The 24,370-nt window shown below is 44.3% G+C and overlaps 2 protein-coding genes across 4 annotated transcripts in view; both read right to left on the bottom strand.

Moving 5' to 3' along the window:
* The window catches only part of NT5DC3 (5'-nucleotidase domain containing 3), a 64,179-nt gene extending 59,436 nt beyond the window's left edge, over window positions 1-4,743 (bottom strand). Inside the window, exon 1 of the mRNA XM_043880900.1 lies at window positions 4,446-4,743. Within this exon, the coding sequence (XP_043736835.1) occupies window positions 4,446-4,647 (202 nt within the window). The 5' untranslated portion in view covers window positions 4,648-4,743. The remainder of the gene's footprint in view (window positions 1-4,445) is intronic.
* A 1,863-nt stretch (window positions 4,744-6,606) lies between these two features.
* The window catches only part of LOC122680384 (putative tetratricopeptide repeat protein 41), an 85,432-nt gene continuing 67,668 nt past the window's right edge, over window positions 6,607-24,370 (bottom strand). The window contains exons 11-13 of one of the 3 annotated variants that reach the window (XM_043881701.1): window positions 24,268-24,342; window positions 7,454-7,583; window positions 6,610-7,362 (exon numbers count right to left, since the gene is read on the bottom strand). In XM_043881701.1, the coding sequence (XP_043737636.1) occupies window positions 6,702-7,362; window positions 7,454-7,583; window positions 24,268-24,342 (866 nt within the window). In that variant the 3' untranslated portion in view covers window positions 6,610-6,701. Of the gene's footprint in view, window positions 7,363-7,453; window positions 7,584-24,267; window positions 24,343-24,370 lie in introns of all 3 variants that reach the window. The other 2 variants (XM_043881699.1, XR_006336689.1) reach the window with 2 other exon arrangements.

Raw genomic sequence — 24,370 nt, 5'->3', positions numbered from 1 at the left:
CGGCGATAGACTGGAGGGTCCACTGACTCCCTCCTCAGGTTCAAGTAATTGACTAGAGTGGCTCACAGACCTCGGGGAAATCTTTTACTTTCTAGATTGCTGGTTTATTGTAAAGGGAGAGCCCGATGAGAGAGATGCACAGGGCAAAGTTCGTAGGCAGCACAAGGGATTTCCACGTCCTCAATGGGTGTACCACTCTCCCCACATGAATCTCCATGGCAGTCCTGTAGGAATGAGCCCTTAACTTGGAGGATCTGACGCTCTCTCCAGCAGGGGTCAGGAGTGATCTGTGTGGAAGGACACTCAGATGTGTCCAAGAATAGGTGGCCTGGGGAAAAAATGCACATCTGAATTGGGTGCAGAATCCTTTAGATACATTTGTCACCCAGAAACCCTCAGAACCCGTCCTTCTGGGTTTTTATGGAGACATTTATGGAGTCTTCGTGACACGGGCAATGATTGAATCATTGGCCACTGGTAATCCATTCAATCTCCAGCCCCTCTCCCTCCCCGAGGAGTGGGGAGAACAGAAGACACAAGCGCTAAGTCTCCAATCACAGGGCTGCATCCCCCTGGCAACCAGGCCCCCTCCTTGGTTGCCTAGGAGTACTCCAAAAGTCACCTAATTAATATCACAAAGGAAACCTTTATCCATCTGGGTACTTAGGAAATTCCAAGGTTTTAGAAGCTCTGTGCCATGTTTCTGATTTTAAAAAGTCACAATATCACCATCCCATAGTCAGGGAGTTTACAGAAACATGCAATTTTCCTATAAATCTAAAACTGATCTAAACAACAGTCTTTTTTAATTTGGGGGGAAAAAGGAGGGTGGGAGAGAAAGTAAAACTAAGAGTAAAAATCATCTCCTCCTGGAGCAGGCTTCATTCTGGGAGTTTCTTTAAAGAGAAGACACCTGAAGGGACTGTTCCAATTAAGGCAAGAGATCAAACACCAGAAAGCAATAATCAGGAAAGGAGAAAATAGAACTTTGTCCTCTAGTAAACTGGTGGGGGGAGGGGTGGGGAGCAGGGGGTTGGTGGGGGGGGTTTTTGTGTGAACATCAGTATCTCCTCTGAGTCTTTACTCCTATACACACAGTGTCAAGCGTTTCCTGCATATCCCCTGGGGCCGGTTATTTATTAATAACTTCCCCAAGCTGAACGGACACCTATCTGTTTACCAACCTCCCCATCCAAGCAAATCGGGTCCCCCTCCCTTGGCCCCAACAGGTGCTCAGCCCCTAAGGGCCCCTCCCATGCAGTCATGTTCATCTATGAAATCAATAGCTTTGAAGCCCACTGAAAGTGAAAAGTGAAAGTGAAGCTGCTCAGACGTGTCCGACTCTTTGCAACCCCATGGACTGTAGTCCACTGAATTTTCCAGGCAAAAGTACTAGAGTGGGTTGCCATTTCTTCTCCAGGGGATCTTCCTGACCCAGGGATCAAACCCGGGTCTCCCGCATTGCAGGAAGAGGCTTTACCTCTGAGCCACCAGGGAAGCCCCAAGCCCACTGCTACCTGCTTAATAAATGTCTGGTGAATGAATGCAGGTTGGGCCCATGTACAGACTTCAGCTAAAGTGGTGGTGCAGACACAGACAGGGTGAAGGAAGAAAGTCCCTGCGTCCTCTGTGGTAAGACAGGGACCACGTGGGCATGTGCTAGGAGGTGAAGACGGGACCCCAAATACTGATTCACAGACCTGTAACACTGAAAAAGCTCACATATTTACTTCAGTGGCCTCATTCTACAGAAAGAAGACTAGAGAGAGTAGAGAGAGTAGCACAAGGAGACATAGACCCTAGTGCTAACTAGCCCATCTCCACAGCTTACTAAGCATGACTAAGACTGAGTTATTTACTAACCGGCCACAAGAGCTACCCCTGAGTATCTGCCAAGCCTACTCGAAAACTCCCCGCTTTATCCCCACTCCAGTATTCCTGGACTTCTCAGCTGCTAAAGAATCTGCCTGCTTTGCAGGAGACCTGGGTTCAATCCCTGGGTTGGGAAGATCCCCTGGAGAAGGCAACGGCTACCCCTCTAGTATTCTGGCTTAGAGAATTCCATGGACTGTATAGTCCAAGGGGTCGCAAAGAGTCAGACACAACTGAGCGACTTTCACTGGCAGATGAGAGCTGAGGGTTGAGTGATAAAGATCGGACTCAGGCCAGAGTTGGGCTTTGGTGTGGGATAATCCCAGGGGGTCTGGAGTAGGTCAGTTTGAGGAAATTTTGAGATTTGTTAGCTCTGGTGTTAAGTTCCTTTCCTCTGATCTCAGTTTTCCCAAGCAGATTCTTTACCAGCTGAGCCACCAGGGAAGCCCAAGAATACTGGAGTGGGTAGCCTATCCCTTCTCCAACGGATCTTCCCGACCCAGGAATCAAACCGGGGTCTCCTGCATTGCAGGTGGATTCCTTAACAGCTGAGCTGCCAGGGAATTTCATTCACCAGGCACTGTTCTAAAAATCTTTCATGATGGACCCACTCATTCCTCATCACAACCCTTTGATGTGGGTACAACCAGCATCCATCCCCATTTTACAGATAAGGAAACCGGAGCTTTGTGATGTCCCAAGAGTCACAATCCACAGCAGCAAACCTTGTCTGTAAAATCGGAATGGCAAAAAATTTGCCTGTAGTGTCATATAAAACACACAACTGCCATTCAACCAATGGCACTTAGAGAAATGAAAACATGTGTTCACACAAAAACCTGCACACAAAGGCTTACAGGAGCTTTATTTATCTGTCGTGGTCAAAAACTAGGAGCAACCTTGCAGTGAACTGTTCTGTATCGTGTCCCATGCTGAATACATGAACCTGCATGGGATACAACTGTGTAGAACTAAATACACATTCATAAGTCCGAGTAAAACTAGGAGATTCTGAATAAGACCTGTGGGTTCTATCAGTGTGGATATACTGGTTGTGATACTGTGCTGTTGTTTTGCAAAATGTTGCCAGTGGGAGAAACAGGTTAAAGGTTATGCTAGATCTCCCTGTATTAATTCTTACAACTGTACAGGATACAATTATCTCAACTGAAAATTTCAATTAAAAAGTCTTGCCTACCCATCAGGCTTGATGATCTCTTATATTCCTTTCACTTAAGATCTGCAATTCTCAATGTCTCAAAAGTCAGTCTTCTTGCCACCCACACACCACCTCAAAAATCAATGCAAAATTAAACTCGGAGCAAAGGAAAACTAAGACAACAAACCCTATTTCACAGAATTTTGCACTGCTGGTCACTTTGAGTTCCCTCAGAAAATTATTCCAATTGGTGAAAATAAGCCTCTTGTGTTCTTTCATGACTTCTGGACAAAAGATGGAAAATGTGATTCTAGAAAATGTTCTCCCCACTAAATATTTTCTCCCTCTCTCTCTGCCATCTCCACCAGCACACACAGCCCTCCCCCCCCCCCGCAACACACACACACAAAATATGAGTACAAAAAATTCTATTCTAAATCCTCCCTGAAAAAGCAGCACGCATGGATTATCACTGGCCCTTTACACCAGTTCCCAAATGATGAGCTGCTACTGCAAGGCAGTGCAGGAAACAGGAGAATGGGTGTGGGGCTGAGACAGACTAGAGGTAAAGATCACACCTGGGCCAGGTTTCTTAAACTTGAGTCCAGCCTCTCTCATCTATAGGATGAGGATGTGACACCTCCTTCTCAGGTATGGGGAAGAATTCCGGGACACAATTTGTGTGTCTGATATTAGTATTTACTGGGTCCTCTTTCTATCCTCCCTATTTCCCTTACCAACAATCAAATCAAGCTCATTTTCTGGCCACAAAGAGGTCACGCCCTGGAAGCCCCTCCTCGCTGAGGTTAGTAGATAACTCGGGACACTCCCAACCTGGACCCCCCTTATTACAAGTACAGCAAATCTTACTCTATCCTCTAAAACAAAGAAGGAAGATAAATCAGCCTCCGGACCCTGGGCACCTGCCCAGCAGTCGGAAAACAGGGTAACCCGCCGCCTGCCGGACTCCGGCGGTTACTATTATTGCCGTCTATTAATAACAATACCTAACGATGCGTGGCGGTGACCGTCTCCCAAAAGATGGAACCCCGTGGAACCCCCACCCCGGCCAGGAGCGTTCAAAGCGCTTTCGATGTGGATTTCTGGCTAGAAAATCCCAGGAATTTATAAAGAGGCTTTCCCGACAGGAGAAGGGCAAGAGTTGTAAAGTTTCTCAGCAGGCGCATTTTTCCGCGTTTCCGGAATCGCACTGCAGAGGCGTTGTCGCCCGCGGTTGGGGCTGGGGACGACCGAGGGTGAGGATGGGGAGGGAGGTCTGGCGGTCAGCAGCGGACCTCGCGGGTCCGAGGGAGCCGGCTTCCCGGATGGCCGCGTGGGACGGGACCTGGCGCCCCAGCCCGGCGGAGAGGGATCCCACACGTCCAGAGGGCTCGGGGGCCGCAGCCCCACTCACCTTCCGTGCTCCTCTTCGCCTCCCGGTAGCGCTCCCATAGGTAGCGCTTCATGTCCGGGGCGGTCCCAGGTGCTGTGCACAATGGCCGTGCGGGGCCCGCGCGCGACCGCCCCCGGGTCGCAGTCCGGCAGCCATCCCGCAGGGCCGTCACTGCCCTTGCACCGGCTCCACGAGCCGCCGCTGCTACCGCCGCCGAGGCCATGCCTGCCGCCGCCCGGCCGCGAGTGGCGCCCCAGGGCCGGTGCTCTGCCGGCGCTCTGCCCGGCGGGCGGGCGGGTCCCTGCGTCTGAGCACGTGGCGGCGCGGCCCGCCCTTCGGCCGCCGCGGGGGCGGGGCCTGAGGTGGGGCGGAGTCCTGAAGGGGTGGGCCGGAGTCCTGGAGGGCCTGGGCGGGGCGGGGCCTGGGCGGGGCGGAGTCCTGGAGGGGCGGGGCGGGGCGGAGTCCTGGAGGGGCGGGGCGGGGCGGGGCGGGGCGGGGCGGGGCGGGGCGGGGCGGGGCGGGGCGGGGCGGGGCGGGGCGGGGCGGGGCGGGGCGGGGCGGGGCGGGGCGGGGCGGGGCGGGACCTAATCCGCGAGGCAGGGCAGCAGCTTTCAGACAGCCGAGACCACGCGCGAAACATGCTACAGTCACTTCTTGATCGTGTGACGCGCAGAGGTGGCTGTGCGGTGGCGTGAACGTCCTATCAGCCGAGGTCACATGAAATGGAGTGATTCTGCTGGCCCTGGACCACGAGTCGGGATCCCGGCGCCTCACGCCGACCCCGCAGCACCTTCCTCCCCCGCTCTGTGACCGTCCCCCGACCCTGGCTGTACGGACAGCGCGCCTCTGGCCCTGACTCCAGGAGGCGACCTCTCTGCATTAATGACCTCCACGGCCTGGACCTCGGCTGGATCGCGGAGACGGGTCTGGGAGGTCCCCCGTCCCTGGCTTGGATCCTTCCGGTCCCACCGAGGAGCCAGCATCTGGGCCCAGGTCCCATGCGTAGGCCGATGTGCCTGAAGGGCACCCTTCACTGCATAGCCTGGCAGGCCAGTGCCCCCCGCCAAGATTTCTGACTCGCGAGGGAAGCCCTCGGGACACTAGTCCCCCTGCTCCAGCCCACTCTTACACGACGCGGTGGACAAGGCTGCACTGTTCTGTGCGTTACGGTTCCACCAAAGCCAAATAAACACTAAACCTCACAACAGGACATTTCAGTGCCGACTGAATCAGACTTGGCCCCTCCGGGAAAGTCTGATGCTGCCCACCCGGAACCCGACTGAGAATCCCTGAACTGCGAGAATCCCTGAACTGCGAGAATCCCTGAACTGCTACCCGGGGCTTCAGTGAAGCGCAAAGCAACCGGCAAGGCTGGCTCTTTGCCTTGGAGACCACACTACCACCTGTGACATAGGTGGGGCACGATTTAAGACAAATAAGCAAAGCATTCCTGTATGCTTAATTCGTGGGCTGAGGGGATCAGATGTTTTCATGGAAAAAGGTGGGCTCTGGGTTAGATCGCGACAGACATTAATTACTATTCACTGAAGGCTTGCAATGTGCATTTTCTCGTGCAGTCCTCGCAGAAATCCTAAAAAGCTGGCACCATAATTTCTCCCATCTTCTAAGTGATGAAACTGAGGTTAAGTGCAATAGTGCTGTTATAAGTCACACATCTGAGCCCATTCTTTCACCTGGATTCCTAATGTAATAGGTAGGATTTCGCTGGGTGATAAGCAAGAAGGAAGTCAATAATTCATCCTCAGCAGTTAACAGGTTAATATCTTACAAATCACTGATAAAATGAGAGGCAATTAAAATGTTTAAGACAGATATGATATCAAATCTGTGGACTCTAGTACTTTAAACTTACTTTATGGTTTTAGTTTTTTCCAATTTATGTCTTATGTTACTTTAAAGAGATGCGGTGACAGCAGTTGTAAATTTTGTGTACATGAAACATTAATTCATAAATTCATAGACAAATGATAGTAAAAGTAACACAATTAGAACTTTAGTAACATTCTCTCCATATATTTTTAGATATGGAACCCTGTGATATGAACAGTTTTCTACTTACCACAGAAATATGAATGACTTAAAAAGTATTCTTTTTAGCTACAGTCAGTTACAATATTTCAAGGGGCTAAAAAATAAAAATAAAACCCCCAGACCTTGATTATCACCAGAAAATATCTCACCAAAGAATTCTAAATAATGACAATTTGAAAAAAGTTACACAGAAGAGCCCATGAAAATCTTTGTTCTTTATTAGTATCATTTGAAGTCTTCCATCAACTTTGTTTCAAACTGAGATCTTCTCTGCAAAAAACACTTGTGAGAAACTGGACTGTAATCTGGGCTATAAAAAAGCCACTTCTCTGAGATGAGCTCAGATACAGACTTCCAGGGATTATTTGGGCTAAGAGACTCTACCAGGGGATGCTGGTAATTTGCATTAATTAGGCCTTTTTCACTCTCACTTTTAGCTGACAAAATCCGCTGCCGTGAAAGCTTTACTGCACCATCCATTTTACCCAAAGGTAAAGTTTTAGAGGAATAATCTTTCTTGTTCTTCACTGCTTCTTTTTCTGGGCCATTCCATATTTCAACATTACTCTGTGTCTTCCATCGAGTCTTTTCCACAGCTGAAATGGAAACAATGGGTCTCAAGAGCTTTTTCCCTTGTCCTGAAGCATGTTTTGATTTATCTGAAATTGTTGGAGCCACCAAGTCCAAGCTTTCAGCCCCCTGTAGCTTATCTGCTTTGGTGCACATTGCTGAGCTCACTGTGTCTGATCTCTGAGCGCTGTGATAGTTTAATTTAAGCAAGTGCTCCAAAAATGAGGCGCCATGCCTAGGACCTTCAGCAGACTGCTGGCTCATACCTTGAGGCCAACATCGCCTACCCCGAGTCCGCTCAATTTCCCTCAGAAGGCTGCAAAGGAATGAAAGTTGGCAAGAGGTCATTTACAGGACAAGAAAAACCTGAAGTATACTTCTTGTTGAGACACAGAACAGAAACTCACTGTAGGATTCCAGGGATCGATGAATGAGAATATCCGAGGTAGGTGGCCCTTAAATCAAGTGATTTGTACAAATAGCCCACGGCCTCCATCATGACTTGATGACAGGAGTCACTTATCAATAACTGACCTGCTGGATATTTGAAAATAAGAATGTTAGAATTTTTTAAAATGACTCCTGGCTTCAGACATTTCAAAGAGAATAAAAAATATTCTAAAAAGTGGCATTGGAACATCACCTATTGTGGTATTTTTGCCAAAAACATTTAACCTGAGTCTAATTATCAGAAAACAATCAGATACACATTCAAGACATTGGGACAGGGAGGGGAGGGTAGAAACTGACCTAGGCTCTTCAAGATATCAATGTCAATGAAAGGCAAGACAAGTCCTGCTAAAATGTTCTTGACTAAAGGAGGCAACCAAATGCAATGGAAGATCCTCAACAGAATTCTGGATCAAAAAGTAAATTATAGCTATAAAGAAATTTAATGGGACACTCTGGAACATTTGCATATAAATTGTACCTAAGATAATAGTCTTGTGTAATGGTTAAATTTCCTGTGTTTGATAATCCCCAGTGGTTCAGCGGGTGAAGAATCTGCCTGCAATACAGGAGACATAGGAGATGCAGGTTTGATCCCTGGGTCAGGAAGATCCCCTGGAGAAGGAAATGGCACCCCACACCAGTATCCTTGCCTTAAAAATCCTACGGACAGAGGAGTCTGGCGAGCTACAGTCCAAAGGGTCTTGGAAGAGTAGGACAGGACTGAGCCACTAAGCAAGAACGAACTTCCCTGGTGGCTCAGACGGTAAAGGACCCACCTGCATGCGGGAGACCTGGGTTTGATCCCTGGGCTGGGAAGATCCCCTGGAAAGGGGAATGGCAACCCACTGCAGTATTCTGGCCTGGAGAATTCCATGGACAGAGGAGCCTGGCGGGCTACAGTCCATGGGATCACAGAGAGACACAACTGAGTGACTTTCACTTGTGTAGGGGAATGTCCTATTCTCAGAAGACACATGCTGAAGTATTTAGAAATAAAAATGTCACATCTGCAACAAACTTTCCAATAGTCCAGAAAATACATATATATTTGTGTGTGTGTGAAAGGAAGACACAAATGTGACCAGAATGTTGACAATTGGTGATCACAGATGAAGGGTATGTAGGTGTTCATTATACAGTGCCCTGTGCCATTGTCAATAATTAATATAATTCTCTAAAATATGTGAAAAGTAAAAAAAAAAAAAATAGTCAATTTGCAAGTGGCACTCATTTGTTCATTTTACCCATTTACAAGGGTGCTTTAAGGGGCTAAATTGATATTGTTGACTACAAACAAAATGGAAGGCCAGTGCCTGCAGGGCATCAATCTGGATACTTGATAAGAGACTGACAGTGAAAGTGTTAGTCACTTAGTCACGTCTGACTCTTTGAGGCCCCATGGACTGTAGCCCGCCAGGCTCTTCTATCCAAACAATTCTCCAAGCAAGAATACTGGAATGGATAGCCATTCCCTTCTCCAGGGGATCTCCCTGACCCAGAGATCAAACCCGGGTCTCCTGCATTGCAGGCAGATTCTTCACTGTCTGAGGCACCAGGGAAGCCCAATACGAGACTGCTGAGTATTTAAGGGTAAAAAAGTACTGACAGATGGCCTAGCCAGCATCCCTGTGTTAATATTAATAACAATAAACACTGCAACTTATGTAATTACCATCTATCCGGTGTGTGTAATCCTATAAGGTACAAACTATCATCACTTGTCTTTTTTTGTCGTTATTAATATTTACTCTCTTTAACAGGCCACACATCCACAGGATTCAAAGATGAAAATGTATAAAGATGTGAAGTAAAAAGCATTTCTCCCATCTTGGTCCCCATCTGTGCAGTCTTCTCCAAAAACAGGTGTTCTTTCAAAGGATATTTTGTGCATGTCACTGGCTTTTAAAGATGAGAAAACTGAAAGAGGTCTAGTCATTCACTCCAGCTTGTGGTCAAACAATCTTGGGGCAGCCTCATCCACGCCCATGCCCCTGACTCTATGCGAGGCCCCCTCTTCCCTGCTTCTGGACTGATCTTCTGCCTATCTGCACTGTGACTCTGTCCGCAGAGAGGTTCTCTCTGTAGCTCTGCTGCAGGGGTCATAGCACAGATCTCACAGTGCTCCTGCTGCTAATGGGGAGTTTCAGCTGTTGGCTCCATTTAGCAATCAATGGCTATTTTTCTTCTTTGGAAATTATTTTCATGACCCCCTATAAGGTTCTCAGTTGCCCCAACAAAGCTCAGCAGAAAGCACTTGCAAATTACCCTGCTCAGGATGACCATGTTGTATTGGCCATGCGTGCATAAGTGCTAGGTCACTTCAATCCTGTCCGACTCTTTGTGACCCTATGGACTGTAGCCTGCCAGGCTCCTCCGTCCATGGGATTCTCCAGGCAAGAATACTGGAGTGGGGTGCCATGCCCTTCTCCAGGCGGTCTTCCCAACCCAGGGATCAAACCCACGTCTCTTCCGCCTCCTGCACTGGCAGGCAGGTTCTTTACCACTAGCATCACCTGGGCCTGAACAGGCCTTAAAAGTGGAAAAGCACAGAGCCAGAATGTCCTAGGTGCTAGCAGCTGAGCAAGAACTCATTCGTAGAGTTCCTACGGATGCTGATAACCAGGCGCGCAGACTGTTCCTTCTGCCCGAAGGCCCTTTAAGAGGTTCTGACTTGCTGGGAGGTTGAAACTGTCCCCCAGACCAGCTGCTGATGCCCCTGACACACACTTTCATACCTGTGCTCCCCACACTCCCTTTTGGCCACACACCTTGGCTCCTCAGGCCCCTTCACCCTCATGACCCATCTGGACCTGTATCGACAGCTTTGACCTCAGAACTTTCTTCAATGCAACCTCTCTCTGGCAGCAAGCAGAGTAGTTGCCAGGAGAGGACACTCTTAGCTGAGGCCCAACCGCAGTTCACCCCATCTTCCCTCAGGGGTGGTGCAACTGGACAGCACCATCCAGCTCGGTCAGTCCTTTCAATCCAAGTGAGAAGAAAGACCAGGATGGGTTCATTTGCATACAAACGAGGTCACTGAACCTCCTGCCCACTTCAAATTTCCATTCTGGGGACCTCCCTGGTGGTGCAGTGGCTAAGACTCCAGGTTCTCAATGTAGGGGGACCAGGTTCCATCCCTGGTCAGGGAACTAGATTCCACATGCCACACCTAAGAGTTTGCATGCCACTGCAAAGATGGAGGACGCCAAGTGCTGCAACTAAGACTCGGCACAGCCAAATTAACTAATTCATTAATTTTTAAAAATTTTCATTCTGGATGGGGAGGGAACCTAACTTTCATTGCAGACTCTGTTGGTCGTTTTACAAACAGCATCTTGTTAAGTCTTCAGAATAAACTCTGTGGGCAGAGATGACCATCCTCTTTCTGCCATTAGAAAATTGTGACTCAGAGAGCTCATGTCCACAAGACCAGAAAATAGCAGAACTGGGACTTAAACCCACATCCCGAGATCCAAGGACCTTAACTTCTAGAAACAGGAAGAGAGAACATTCTTCTCCCTCTCACATTGGTTCCTTAGCAGATTTTCTGTAAAACCACAACCAGGAAGGAAGCATCTGTTGCCTTTTCCACTGTGTACCTCAGGGCCACATCTGCCCTGTTTCCAAGGGAGTGTGAATTGGGGATGGGAGTGAGGGGGAAGGTCCTAGGACCTAGCTTCCTTGAGAATCTGTTCTTGTATTTTAAAGGATAAGTTTTCCTACTTCCCCAGCCTTTTTTTCAGTACTTAATAGTAATAAAGTAACATCTTTAGTATTTCCTCTGGAAAAGAAAGCAAGATATATATTCTCCAAAGGCAGTCCTCTGTTCTTTAAAGTAATCTTCTAAAGTACAACTTCTTCTAACCTTTAGTCTACTGAAATTTAAGCCTGTTCCTCTTGCTTCATATAATATTTGCTGTTACCTAATAGGTAGATTTTTATACTGCCAATCCTGAGTTCATTTCCTCCCCGGGGCACACAACTATAATCTAGGTTGCTATCACCAGGTAACAAGGAAAATTGCAGGTGTTGGTGGAGAGCCTCAGGAAGTTTCCCTGAATGAGTACAGGCTGTGGACCCTGCCCACCAACGAGCTTCCCCACTGTGCTTGGAGCAAATAGTTAAGAAGTGGAAACAATCACAGCCTATACTCTCCATCCAGAAGAAAGGCTGCCGACAGTAATGAGAAAGGAGGATTATGCAGGATTTCAAGGGTCTCTGTTTAAACTTTCCTTTTGTTTCATAAGTATGACTAGGAACACTTGGGCCCATGTAAGCATGACTAAAGTCTGTCAGAAGTCTTTCCATTTGAGAAATGAAGCTTGTTGACTCCTCCTTTCAATAAATGTATGTCTATAAATAGACTAGGGAGGGGAAAAGTTGTCGATCATTATCCCAAATGAAGCAATAAAAGCTTGCAATGGGATGTTTCCTTGCACTGTATTTCCACCCTATAGAAAACAATAAAGGTTATGGGGATGTGGGGGTGGGGGAGGGGAGTGGATCTTTCCCTTCACCCCCTCCACTAAGGCCACAGGCTAGTCTGCTCAGAGGGACCTGGGAGCAGATGGCGGGCAGCGCCCTCTGTCTCCTGCCCCAGATACAGCAGGAACTCACTCTACCAATTCAAGGGGCTGGGCCTCTGCAGACCCCATCTCTGGGGAGAAGGAACAGATGCATTGTTCTCTCTTACACAGCTTTTGTTCCTACCACTCTACCAAAATTGATGGTTCCCTACGGCCATTCTGCTGCTAAATGCAACGGTGTGTCTTAGATCTGGTGGTCAGTTCTCAGCCCCCTCCTTTCTTGGCATCCATGATTTTACTGATTCTCTGCTACCTCTAGAGCCATTCCTCATCTCTCGCTACACCACCTTCCTCAGCCCCTTTCTTTTTTTTCCACTTTATGTTTTTAATTGAAGGATAACTGCTTTACAGAATTTTGTGGTTTTCTCATCCAGGGAGCTGAGCCTGCCCCCTGAAGGCCTGAGGTCTTCTGGTGTCACCTAGAGTTTGTCTTGTAGAAGTTGTTCCCTATCTTGAATTTTTGATGTATCTGTGGGGAGGCTGGTGATCTCTCCATCATACTCCTCCGCCACTTTCTTCTGTCTCTTTGGCCCATCTCCTAAGTTCTGTCTCCGGCCATCTCCTGTCTTATATTCTTCTTGGCTCTTTCAACTCTTCTACAGGGTTTGGCCATCACCTGTGTACTACAGACTTCCAAAGGTTTTTCTCCATTTCAGTCTGCTAGCTTCTAAGCACCATATTCTGCCTACTGAACATCTCCACTCAGGTAAGAGATTCAAATTCAACCCCAAATTAGCTCATCGTGGCTCCCATTCCACCTCTCAGTTTTGTGCTTCCTGCCTTGGAACGCTGACAGCTCTAGCCACCCAGCTGCACTGGCCATGGGTATAGCCACAAACTGGAGAAGGCCTCTGGTTAGTCCCTTTCCCTCGCCTGCTATATCCAATCAGGCACTGCGCCCTGTAGGGTTTACCTACTAAATCTCAAATACACTCTTTTCTATTTATCTTGGCCCTCTCTTAGTGAACACAGGAGAGTTTCCATTCTCCTCTCAACCAATTCCATCCTCTACACAGCCTCAAGAATGCTGGATCTAAAGAAAAAAAAAAAAAGAATGCTGGATCTGAAACACAAAATCTAGGTACTTCCCTGGTGGTCCAGTGACTAAGACTCCAGGCTCCCAATGCAAGGGGCTGGAGTTCAATCTCTGGTCAGGGAAATAGATCCCACATGCCACAACTAAGACCCAGCACAGCCAAATAAATAAATATTTTTTTAAATAGATAAGTTTCTTCCCAAGAAGACCACAAACTCCCAGAGCCCAAAAATAGTAGAAAGAGTTCCGAATTTCAGGTCAGGTGCCTGGGTTCCAAGTAATAAGTCTACTGCTTACTAGCTGCAAAGTTTTGGAATATCACTTGGTCTTTCTGAGCCTCAATGATTCTACAATAATATCTAACTGATAGGATGCTCTGATAAGCTGTACTGGGATAAGTCATATGAAATATCTTCTATTTCCTCAGCTTTAAAATTGCTGAGTCCTATCTAGAGTCCATTTCAGGTTTAAAAGTTTTCTAAGCTTATAAGGGATATTTGACATTCTCTTGAAACCAAGAGCATTTACAAATATACAACCTTTTGTATAGTATATAATGTTATTGTACTGTATAATAATAATGTTAAAAATCATTCAACATACATAACATGTAAAAATGAAGCTCTGCTAACGGACATAAACTGGATTGCTGGATTAACCAGGGCCCTCTATTTCCTCTGCAGGACTTTCCATGTGATGCCCAGGACACATTAAAAGCCTGCATCTACAGGGCTCATCTCCACTGTGCTAGCATGCTTCTGCTCCTAACTGTGCAATTCTAACATGACCAAGACTCAACTGCATTTGTTAAGTCAGTTCAGTTCAGTTGCTCAGTCATGTCCAACTCTTTGCAACCCCATGGACTGCAGCAAGCCAGGCTTCTCTGTCCATCAGAAACTCCCAGAGCTTGCTCAAACTTGTTTCCATCGAGTCAATAATGCCATCCAACAATCTCATCCTCGGTCCTCCCCTTCTCCTCCGGCCTTTAATCTTTCCCAGCATCACGTCTTTTCCAATGAGTCAGTTCTTCACATCAGGTGGCCAAAGTATTGGAGTTTCAGCTTCAGAATCAGTCCTTCCAATGAATACTCAGGATCGATTTCCTTAAGATTGACTGGTTTGATCTCCTTGCGGTCCAAGAGACTCTCAAGAGTCTTCTCCAACACCACAGTTCAAAAGCATCAGTTCTTCAGCTCTCAGTTTTCTTTATGGCCCAACTCTCACATCCATACATGACCACTGGAAAAACCATACCTTTGACTAGACAGACCTTTGTCAGCAAAGTAATGTCTCTGCTTTTTTTAAAAAAAATTTATTTATTTTTTATTGAAGGATAATTGCTTTACAGAATTTTGCTGTTTTGTCAATCCTCAACATGAATCAGCCATAGGTATACATATATCCCCTCCCTTTTGAAACCCCCTCCCATCTCCCTCCCATCCCACCCCTCTAGGTTGATACAGAGCCCCTGTTTGAGTTTCCTGAGCCAGACAGAAAATTCCCGCTGGCTATCTATTTTACATACGCTAATGTAAGTTTCCATGTTACTCTTTCCATACATCTCACCCTCTCCTTCCCTCTCCCCATGTCCATAAATCTATTCTCTATGTCTGTTTCTCCACTGTTGCCCTGTAAATAAATTCTTCAGTACCATTTTTTTTAGATTCCATATATATGTTAGAATACGGTATTTATCGTTCTCTTTCTGACTCACTTCACTCTGTCTAATAGGTTCTAGGCTCATCCACCTCATTAGAAACAACTCAAATGCGCTCCTTTTTACGGCTGAGTAATACTGCATTGTGTCTATATACCACAACTTCTTCATCCATTCATCTGTCGATGGACGTCTAGTTTGCTTCCATGTTCTAGCTATTGTAAATAGTGCTGCAGTGAACAATGGGATACATGTGTCTCTTTCAATTTTGGTTTCCTCAGGGTATATGCCTAGGAGTGGGATTGCTGGGTCATATGGTGGTTTTATTTCTAGATTTTTAAGGAATCTCCATATCGTCTTCCATAGTGCCTGTATCAGTTTACACTCCCACCAATGGTGGAAGAATGTTCCCTTTTCTTCACACCCTTTTTAGCATTTATTGTTTGTAGACTTTTTGATGAGGGTCAGTCTGACTGGCGTGAGGTGATACTGTAGTTTTGATTTGCCTTTCTCTATTAAAGAACGATGTTGAGCATCTTTTCATGTGTTTGTTAGCTATCTGTATGTCTTCTTTGGAGAAATGTCTGTTTAGGTCTTTCTCCCACTTTTTGACTGGGTTGTTTGTTTTTCTGGTATTGAGTTGTATGAGCTGCTTGTATATTTTGAAAATTAATCCTTTGTCAGTTGTTTCATTTGCTATTATTTCATTGCTCCCATTCTGAGAGTTGTCTTTTCACCTTGCTTATAGTTTCCTTTGCTATGCAAAAGCTTTTAAGTTTAATCAGGTCCCACTTGTTTATTTTTGTTTTTATTTCCATTACTCTAGGAGGTGGGTCACAGAGGATCTTGCTTTGATTTATGTCATCAAGTGTTCTGCCTATGTTTTCCTCTAAGAGTTTTATAGTTTCTGGTCTTACATTTAGGTCTTTAATCCATTTTGAGTTTATCTTTGTGTATGGCGTTAGGAAGTGTTCTAATTTCATTCTTTTAATGTAGTTGTCCAGTTTTCCCAGCACCATTTATTGAAGAGGCTGTCTTTGCCCCATTGTATATTCTTGCCTCCTTTGTCAAAAATAACCCATAAATGCATGGGTTTATTTCTGGGCTTTCTATCTTGTTCCATTTGTCTATATTTCTGTTTTTGTGCCAGTACATACTGTCTTGATGACTGTAGCTTTGTAGTATAATCTGAGGTCAGGAAGGTTGATTCCTCCAACTCCATTCTTCTTTCTCAATTGCTTTGGTTATTTGGGGTCTTTTGTGTTGTCTATATGAATTGTGAAATTTTTTGTTCTAGTTCTGTGAAAAATGCCATTGGTAATTTTATAGGGATCACATGAATCTGTAGATTGCATTTGGTAGTATAGTCATTTTCACAATATTGATTCTTCCTACCCAGGAACATGGAATATCTCTCCATCTATTTATGTCATCTTTGATTTCTTTCATTAATATCTTATAATTTTCTGTGTACAGTTCTTTTGTCTCCTTAAGTAAGTTTATTCCTATATATTTAATTCTTTTTGTTGCAATGGTGAATGGGATTGATTCCTTAATTGCTCTTTCTGGTTTTTCATTGTTAGTATATAGAAATGCAAGTGATTTGTGTGTATTGATTTTGTATCCTGCAACTTTGCTAAATTCACTGATTAGCTCTAGCAATTTCCTAATACTACCTTTAGGGTTTTCTATATACAGTATCATGTCATCTGCAAACAGTGAGAGCTTTACCCTTCTTTTCCAATCTGGATTCCTTTTATTTCTTTTTCTTCTCTGATTGCTACAGCTAGGACTTCCAGAACTATGTTGAATAATAGTGACAAAAGTGGACACCCTTCTCCTTTTTTTTTTTTTTTTTGACACCCTTCTCCTGTTCCTGATCTTAGGGGGAACGCTTTTAGTTTTTCACCATTGAGAATAATGTTTTCTGTAGGCTTATCATATATGACCTTTACTCAGTTGAGATAGGTTCTTTCTATGACCATTTTTTGATGAGTTTTAATCATAAATAGGTGCTGAATTTTTCAAAGACTTTTTCTGCATCTACTGAGATGATCATATGGTTTTTATCTTTCAATTTGTTAATATGGTGTATCACATTGATTGATTCGCATATATTGAAGAATCCTTGCATTCCTGGCATAAACCCAACTTGATCATGGTGTATGAGCTTTTTGATGTGCTGCTGAATTCTGTTTGCTAGTTTGTTGAGGATTTTTGCATCTATGTTCATCAGTGATACTGGCCTGTAGTTTTTTTTTTCCTGTGTTGTCTTTGTCTGGTTTTGCTATCAGGGTAATGGTGGCCTCATAGTTTGGAAGTGTTCCTTCTTCTGCAATTTTTTGAAAGAGTTTTAGAAGGATAGGCATTAGCTCTTCTCTAAATGTTTGATAGAATCCTCCTGTGAAGCCATCTGGTCCTGTGCTTTTGTTTTTGGGGAGATTTTTGATCACAGCTTCAATTTCAGAGTTGTTCATAATTTATATTTCTTCCTGGTTCAGTCTTAGAAGATTGCACTTTTCTAAGAATCTGTCCACTTCTTCCAGGTTATCTATTTTATTGCCATACAATTGTTCATAACAGTCTCTTATAATCCTTTGTATTTCTGCATTGTCTGTTGTAACCTCTCCTTTTTCATTTCTAATTTTGTTGATTTGATTCTTCTCTCTTTTTTTCTTGATGAGTCTGGCTAAGGATTTGTCAATTTTGTTTATCTTCTCAAAGGACCAGCTTTTAGAGTTTTATTCAATTTGACTATTGTTTCTCTCATTTCTTTTTCATTTATTTCTGCTCGGATCTTTATGATTTCTTTCCTTCTACTAATTCTGCTTTTTAATATGCTGTCTAGGTTGGTCATAGCTTTTCTTCCAAGAAACAAGCATCTTTTAATTTCATGGCTGCAGTCACCATCTACAGTGATTTTGGAGCCAAGAAAAGAAAGTCTGTCACCTTTTCCGTTGTTTCCCACCTATCTGCCATGAAGTAATGGGACCAGAAACCATGATCTTAGTTTTCTGAATGTTGAGTTTTAAGCCAGCTTTTTCATTCTCCTGTTTCACCTTCATCAAGAGGCTCTTTAGTTCCTCTTCACTTTCTGCCATAAGGGTGGTATCACCCTTATTTGTTAGTCTAATTTTGGTAATTGACCTAAGTATGGTACACAGGAGTAGCATAAGAGTGTGAAGTGAAAGAGAGCTGTGTTCTATGAAATATAGTCTGAATGTTTTGGAATTATGAATGAACAAGAGAACCGTAAAAGATTGAAGGCAGAAAAAGGCAACCGTTGAAAGGATCCTGCCCAGAAGTATCACAACCACCTGAAGTTCTCATCCTCCAGAAACCAAAACCAGAAACTGTGGATGAGGCATTTTGAGAGATATGACATTCAATTCCAATCAGAGGATCCATTAAAAACAAAGATCTTAACTTCAAATTTTAAAGTTGAGGCAAAGAATTACATGTATATGTTTAAGTTAAAATGAAAATGTAAAGTTTGTCTATATCACTTCCCTGACTTCTGATTCAGGGACCTCCTGCTACCAAGAAGAGGACTCTAGCTGAGCCAAGTGTTTCAAAATCAAATGAGGAAAAGAGGGCTGACTCACCCCACTGAAAGTCACCCACTAGCACCTTTGTTCAAGCTCTTCCAAGTGTGACTGAGATACTTGGCATTTCTTCTGTAAAAGATTCCCAGGGAGAGGGGAGTAACAAAATGTTCATCTACCATACTTCATCCAAAATACACAATTCCGTATACAGCACTCAGCTTGACAGAATGGAACATGAAAGCCACAGTTGTTTTTTCCTCCCACTGAAATGATTTCTCAATAGGTGGATTTAAACATTTATAAGAGAAGAAGAATTGAAGAAAAAAAGATTGGTCTATGTGAAAGGTGGCAGAGAACAAAATAATAAAAAAAAAAACCCTCTCTCCATGTCTGGCTTGGTCTTAAGTTTCTAGGATTAGCAGTTTTAGGAGGTTAAGGTTTGTTCTTGAAACTGGATTAAAGTGGAGAGGAGAAGAGCTGTAAAGGAAATATTGAACATAAAGAGATTTCATTTTTGAATAAGTACCTCATGAAAATATGATCCGAAGAAGAAATAAACCTCAGGATTATCACCCTCTCAGGAACCCATCATTTTACTATGTCATTTGCATGCTTAGTCACTCAGTCGTGTCCAACTTTCTGCAACCCCATGGAATGTAGCCCGCCAGGTTCCTCTGTCCATGGGATTTCCCAGACAAGAATACTGGAGTGGGTTGCCATTTCCTCTTCCAGGGGATCTTCCCAACCCAGGAATCGAACCTGTGTCTCTTATGTCTCCTACATTGGCATGTGGGTTCCTTACCACTAGTGCCACTTGGGAAGCCAAATTTTTTTTCAATATGTGCCCAGTATAATCTCATGCATAAAATTGTCGTCAGTATGATTAAAACATGAATGATCATTGCTGGATGCCCACTAATTTTATACCTCTTGGAAGATTATACTGTATCCTATACATAGATTAAATGTAATAAAAGACTAAGGAAGAAGCAGGTGCCAAGACTAGCACATATCAATTCAAGCTAGCAATTATCATCATTAATCTATAATCCAAACTAGTATCTAAAATGTCCCCTAAAGATTACTATTCTCAATAGGCTAAAATACAATTACGGTCACTTCTTTTAATGTTGTTATCCTAGAGCAAAGTCATCACTTCTATCGGAAAGCCAGGCAAACTGTGTAACCCCCCAGAAAGGACCTGTTTATCCACTTTCCTCACACTTCCTGCACTGATAGAGCACAGTGATAGACCCACACGGCTAGCACTCTTTCTGATGCTTTGAAGACACAAAGGAAAAATGACAAGACTCTGGCCCCTGGCAGTTCACAGTCTGTTTGAAAGGTCAAAATACTCATAGAAATAGAAATGAGGTCAAAAATGGGTTCTTTGGGCTCCTTCATGACACTGGACATACAAGACAATTTGAGCATCTTGTGTGAGAAATCTCTGGTGATGATGATGCTGGAGGAATGCAGGACTCCAGGTTCCTAACACTCCCTGGCTTTGCAAACACCTTGCAGCTCTTAAGACAACATCCCAAGGCATTGACCAGCCCTCGGGGCCTGTAACTCCTCTCTGATATCCCCCTAGTGCACCCTCTCCCCTCTACATTAGTTTCTGCATCCCAGCCCCACTGGTCCTTTTTGTTCCTTCCCAATTTGCAAATTCTGTCCTCACTGTCTAGATGACTCCTTTCCCTTCCCACCACTTAACAAGCAAGTCCTCCTCCTCCAGATTCAGTTTCAGCATCACTTCCTAAGAAGCACCCTCCACCCATGTCCCTCCATCTAACAGATCAAGGTCCCCCGTTAGCACTTGTACTTTGCCATGATAGCACTTTGCCAAACTGTAGTTCAACCATTGTGTGTTTAGCTGTCCAACCTCCATCTCTATTGTGACATTCTCCACAATTGTGGCTAAACAGTCTTGTATTTCTTAATAGTTGTCTGACAGCTGTTGGCCTCAATGTGAGCTCAGTGAAGATAGTGTGGGTCTACCTGTCCTTCTCACTGCTCTGTCTCCAGGAATTAAAACAGATTGTCACCTAACAAGATTTTCTCATTGGCCAAACTCTACTCAGGCTCTCTGAGCTTTTTCAACTAGGCTTGACTTATGGGCTTCTATGTTCATCTTTATATAGTCCAGTTCTTCCAATCAGGAAGAATCCTGCTAAGTGAGTTTAGCCCTCCTCCAACCTGATCACCCTTGGTATCCAGGCAGATTTCTCACCTTCCACTAACCGCCAGGTGATGTCTGATCAACCTGGCTTGACTTCAGCAAGAATCCTATTAGGTTCATTTAGCCAGAATTCCCCTTACCCTTGGTGTTGTCTCTTAGTAATTTTCTATCCGCTGACACCCACTGACCCCCAACTCCTCGGCTACAAATTCCCACTTGACAATGCTGTATTTGGGACTGAATCCCATTCGGGATTCAGTACTAATATCTCTTTTCCTTTATTGTAGTAGTCCTGTAGAAAGTCTGTTTTTACTGCTTTAAGGTATAGTAAATATTTGTTGAATGAATTATAATACAAGTAAGTATAATTAAAATACTCTTAATAATCAATACTTACTTTTCTAAAATGGAAGGGTAAATCTGAATAAACAAAGGCATTTCCTCCATTATATGTTCATTCACTTGGCAAATTTTTATTGAGCACCTACTATGTATCAGCCACTGTTCCAGGAGCTGGGCATAAAATGGTGGAAAGACAGATCAAGTCCCTTCTTTTTAGCAAGAAAGGCAGCTAAAAAAAAAAAAAAAAAACTAATAATACCTAAATAGACATTTATCCAAGGAAGACATGTAGATGGCCAATGGGCATATGAAAAGGTATTCAACACTGCAAAGGATTACAAAATGTGAATCAAAAGCAACTATACTCCAGTAAAAATTAATTTAAAATAAAGAAACACAAATCATAACTACAAAAAGGTATTACCTCACACTGGTCAGAATGGCCATCACCCAAAAGTCTACAAATAATAAACGCTGGAGAAGGTGTAGAGAAAAGGGAACTCTCCTACATTAATGTGGGAATTGAACTGTGGTGGTTACTATGGGAAACAATGTGAAGATTCCTTAAGAAATTAAAAGTAGAATTATACTATCCAGCAATTCAACACCTGGGCATATATCCAGAAAAGACAAAAACTCTTTTAATTCCAAAAGATACATGCAACCCAGTGTTCATAACAGCACTATATACAATAACCAAGACACAGAAGTAACCTAAATGTCCTAAATAAATGGACAAAGAAGATGTGGTATATAAATATATAAAGAAATGTTACTCAGCCATAAAAAAGAATGAAACAATGCCATTTGCAGCAACATGGATGGGCCTAGAGATTATGATACTAAGTGAAGTAAACAGGACAGAGATGAATATCATATGATATCACTAATATGTGGAATCTAAAAAAAGTGATACAAATGAACTTATTTACAAAACAGAAACAGACTCACAGACATAAGAAAACAAACTTATGGTTACACGAGTGGAAAGGTGGGGGAGGAAAAAATTAGGAGTTGGGATTAGCAGATACAAAGTACTATATATTAAATATTAAAGCAGCAAGCACCTACTGTATAGCACAAGGAGCTATATTCAGTATTTTATAACAAGCCATAATGGAAAATAACCTGAAATATATAAATAAAAAATAAATCTGAAATAAACTAAACACAGCTCGGTCCTCTGCAACCAAGCTGTGCTTTAAATCTTTCATGTGTCATATATTTTATAATAGGTTTGTTTTGCCTCCCAACAAGACAAGAATTTACTTGAAGGCAGAAATTATCTCCGTTTGGTTTGAATGCCCCAGATACAAAACTTAGGATGGCTCTTTGAGACCAGGGGACCTAGTTTCCATCTATCCCACCCCATTTGTCTGTCTGTTATGGCATCCAGAAAAGACCCAGCCATGTTGTCATCTGGATTGAAATACAGGCCAGACGTCATTCAAAAAATTCATGTTGGAGGACCGAAGGGACCATGTCAAAGTGGTAAGCAGCCCCTGCAGATCACCTCAGGAGCTGCCCCCACAAGGAGACAAACTGCAGACAAAGGAGAGAGTTTTCTAAAAGAGCCTCAGATCCAGAGTCACAAAGGGAAATGCAAGCAATGATCTGTGATTGAGCGACTGGGCTGCCACTCATGTGGGCAGCTTCAAGCTGGGTCTTGGGAGTGGGAAGTTGGTGGGGGTTACAGGTGGGTAGTGCAATAGGAGGTTTGTTCATCTTAATAGGGTGAATGAGTCTCCCAAACCACCCCAGACATACAAACTACTTAGGTTAAAACAACCCATCCTTATAATTCCATCATGCCTTATGTATAAAGCACTTAAATCCTGACTGAATAGATACAGGGTCAGCATCACATGGGGCTTCCCTGGCAGCTCAGTGGTAAAGGAATCTGCCTGCAATGCAGGAGCCACAGGAGACACAGGTTCAATCCTTGGGTCAGGAAGATCCCCTGGAGGAGGCAACCCACTCCAGTATTCTTGCCTGGAGAATCCAATGGATAGAGGACTTACAACACCATAGCAGCCAGACATTGTCACAAACTGCCACATCATCTATTCTCCTAAAGGTCTATTTATGCCTCCAAAGAGTCATCTGCCCTCCCATGAGTGCCCTTTCCCCGCCTCCCTCTCCCCTAAGTTAGTACACAGATCGCAAGTTCAAGCCACCCCTTGGAGTTGCTCATCCCTGAGTGTGTGTGTAAGTGTGATGCACACACAAATAAACTTCTGTTTGATTTTTCTCCTGTTAATCAATCTTTTAGCTTCCCTGGTGGCTCAGCTGGTAAAGAATCATCCTGCAATGAGGGAGAGCGGGGTTCGATCCCTGGGTTGGGAAGATCCACTGGAGAAAGGAACGGCTACCCACTCCAGTATTCTGGCCTGGAGAATTCCATGGACTGTACAGCCCATGGGGTCGCAAAGAGTCAGACACAACTGAGCAACTTTCAGTTCACTTCACCTCAGTCAATCTTTTCTGAGGCTAATTTTACAGCACCCCAGCAGGAGAACCTAGGAGGGTAAAGGGAAAAAATTTTTTTTTCTCTTTTAAAGAGTTTTGGTGACAAAGGTGGAATTCTATCATCCAGGACTCCTTACTAGGTCCAAAAGCTGCAGTTAAGAGATCTTGGGCCTCTGACAAAAGCCTGCTTAAGATAATATTTCTTACCAAAGTAGGCTCTCAAATTTCTGCACACAGAGTCAGGTGGAATCAGGGTGGCGAAAGTCTGTCTTTTCAATTTAATTTTCAAGCTCAGCCAGGGACCCTGAAAGGATGGAGGAAAACTTTTTCTACCTCCACATACGGAAACTAAAAATATGTCGAAGAACAAATGATTCCGAGGTCTCTATAAACAGTCTATTTCCCTCCCAACGTCCTCCTCCTCTTGTACCGAAGATACCCTCAGCTCTCACCACCAGGGCCTGAAACAAAAGCACAGGAATCCTGCCTTGACAGCTGACCTGACCACTCACAGTGTTCCTGTAAGCCTGCAGTGGGCCCTCTGCAAGATGAATCAACTTCACTCACCAGTGGGAGAGGAAAATAATAAAATGATGGCAAGAAAGTGCTCCTTACAGAAAAATACTTGCTCGGAACCACACTGAACCACACTGAAAACGGACTGCAAAACTGAAACATACCTTAAAGACTTATCTAAGACATCACCAAATATGACAATTGCCATTACAAAGGCCCTGCTGCTGCTGCTGCTGCTGAGTCGCTTCAGTTGTGTCTGACTCTGTGCGACCCCAGAGATGGCAGCCCACCAGGCTCCCCCGTCCCTGGGATTCTCCAGGCAAGAACCCTGGAGTGGGTTGCCATTTCCTTCTCCAATGCATGAAAGGAAAAGTGAAAGTGAAGTCACTCAGCCGTGTCCAACTCTTAGTGACCCCATGGACTGCAGCCTACCAGGCTCCTCCATCCATGGGATTTTTCCAGGTGAGAGTACTGGAGTGGGTTGCCATTGCCTTCTCCACAGAGGCCCTGTTATCAGAAAGCAAATGAATACATT

Source organism: Cervus elaphus, chromosome 22 (genome assembly GCF_910594005.1).
Source record: "Cervus elaphus chromosome 22, mCerEla1.1, whole genome shotgun sequence".
NCBI classification, from domain to species: Eukaryota; Metazoa; Chordata; class Mammalia; order Artiodactyla; family Cervidae; genus Cervus; species Cervus elaphus.
Note: the sequence above shows the minus strand (reverse complement) of the source record. Positions and strands in the feature narration are given on the sequence as shown.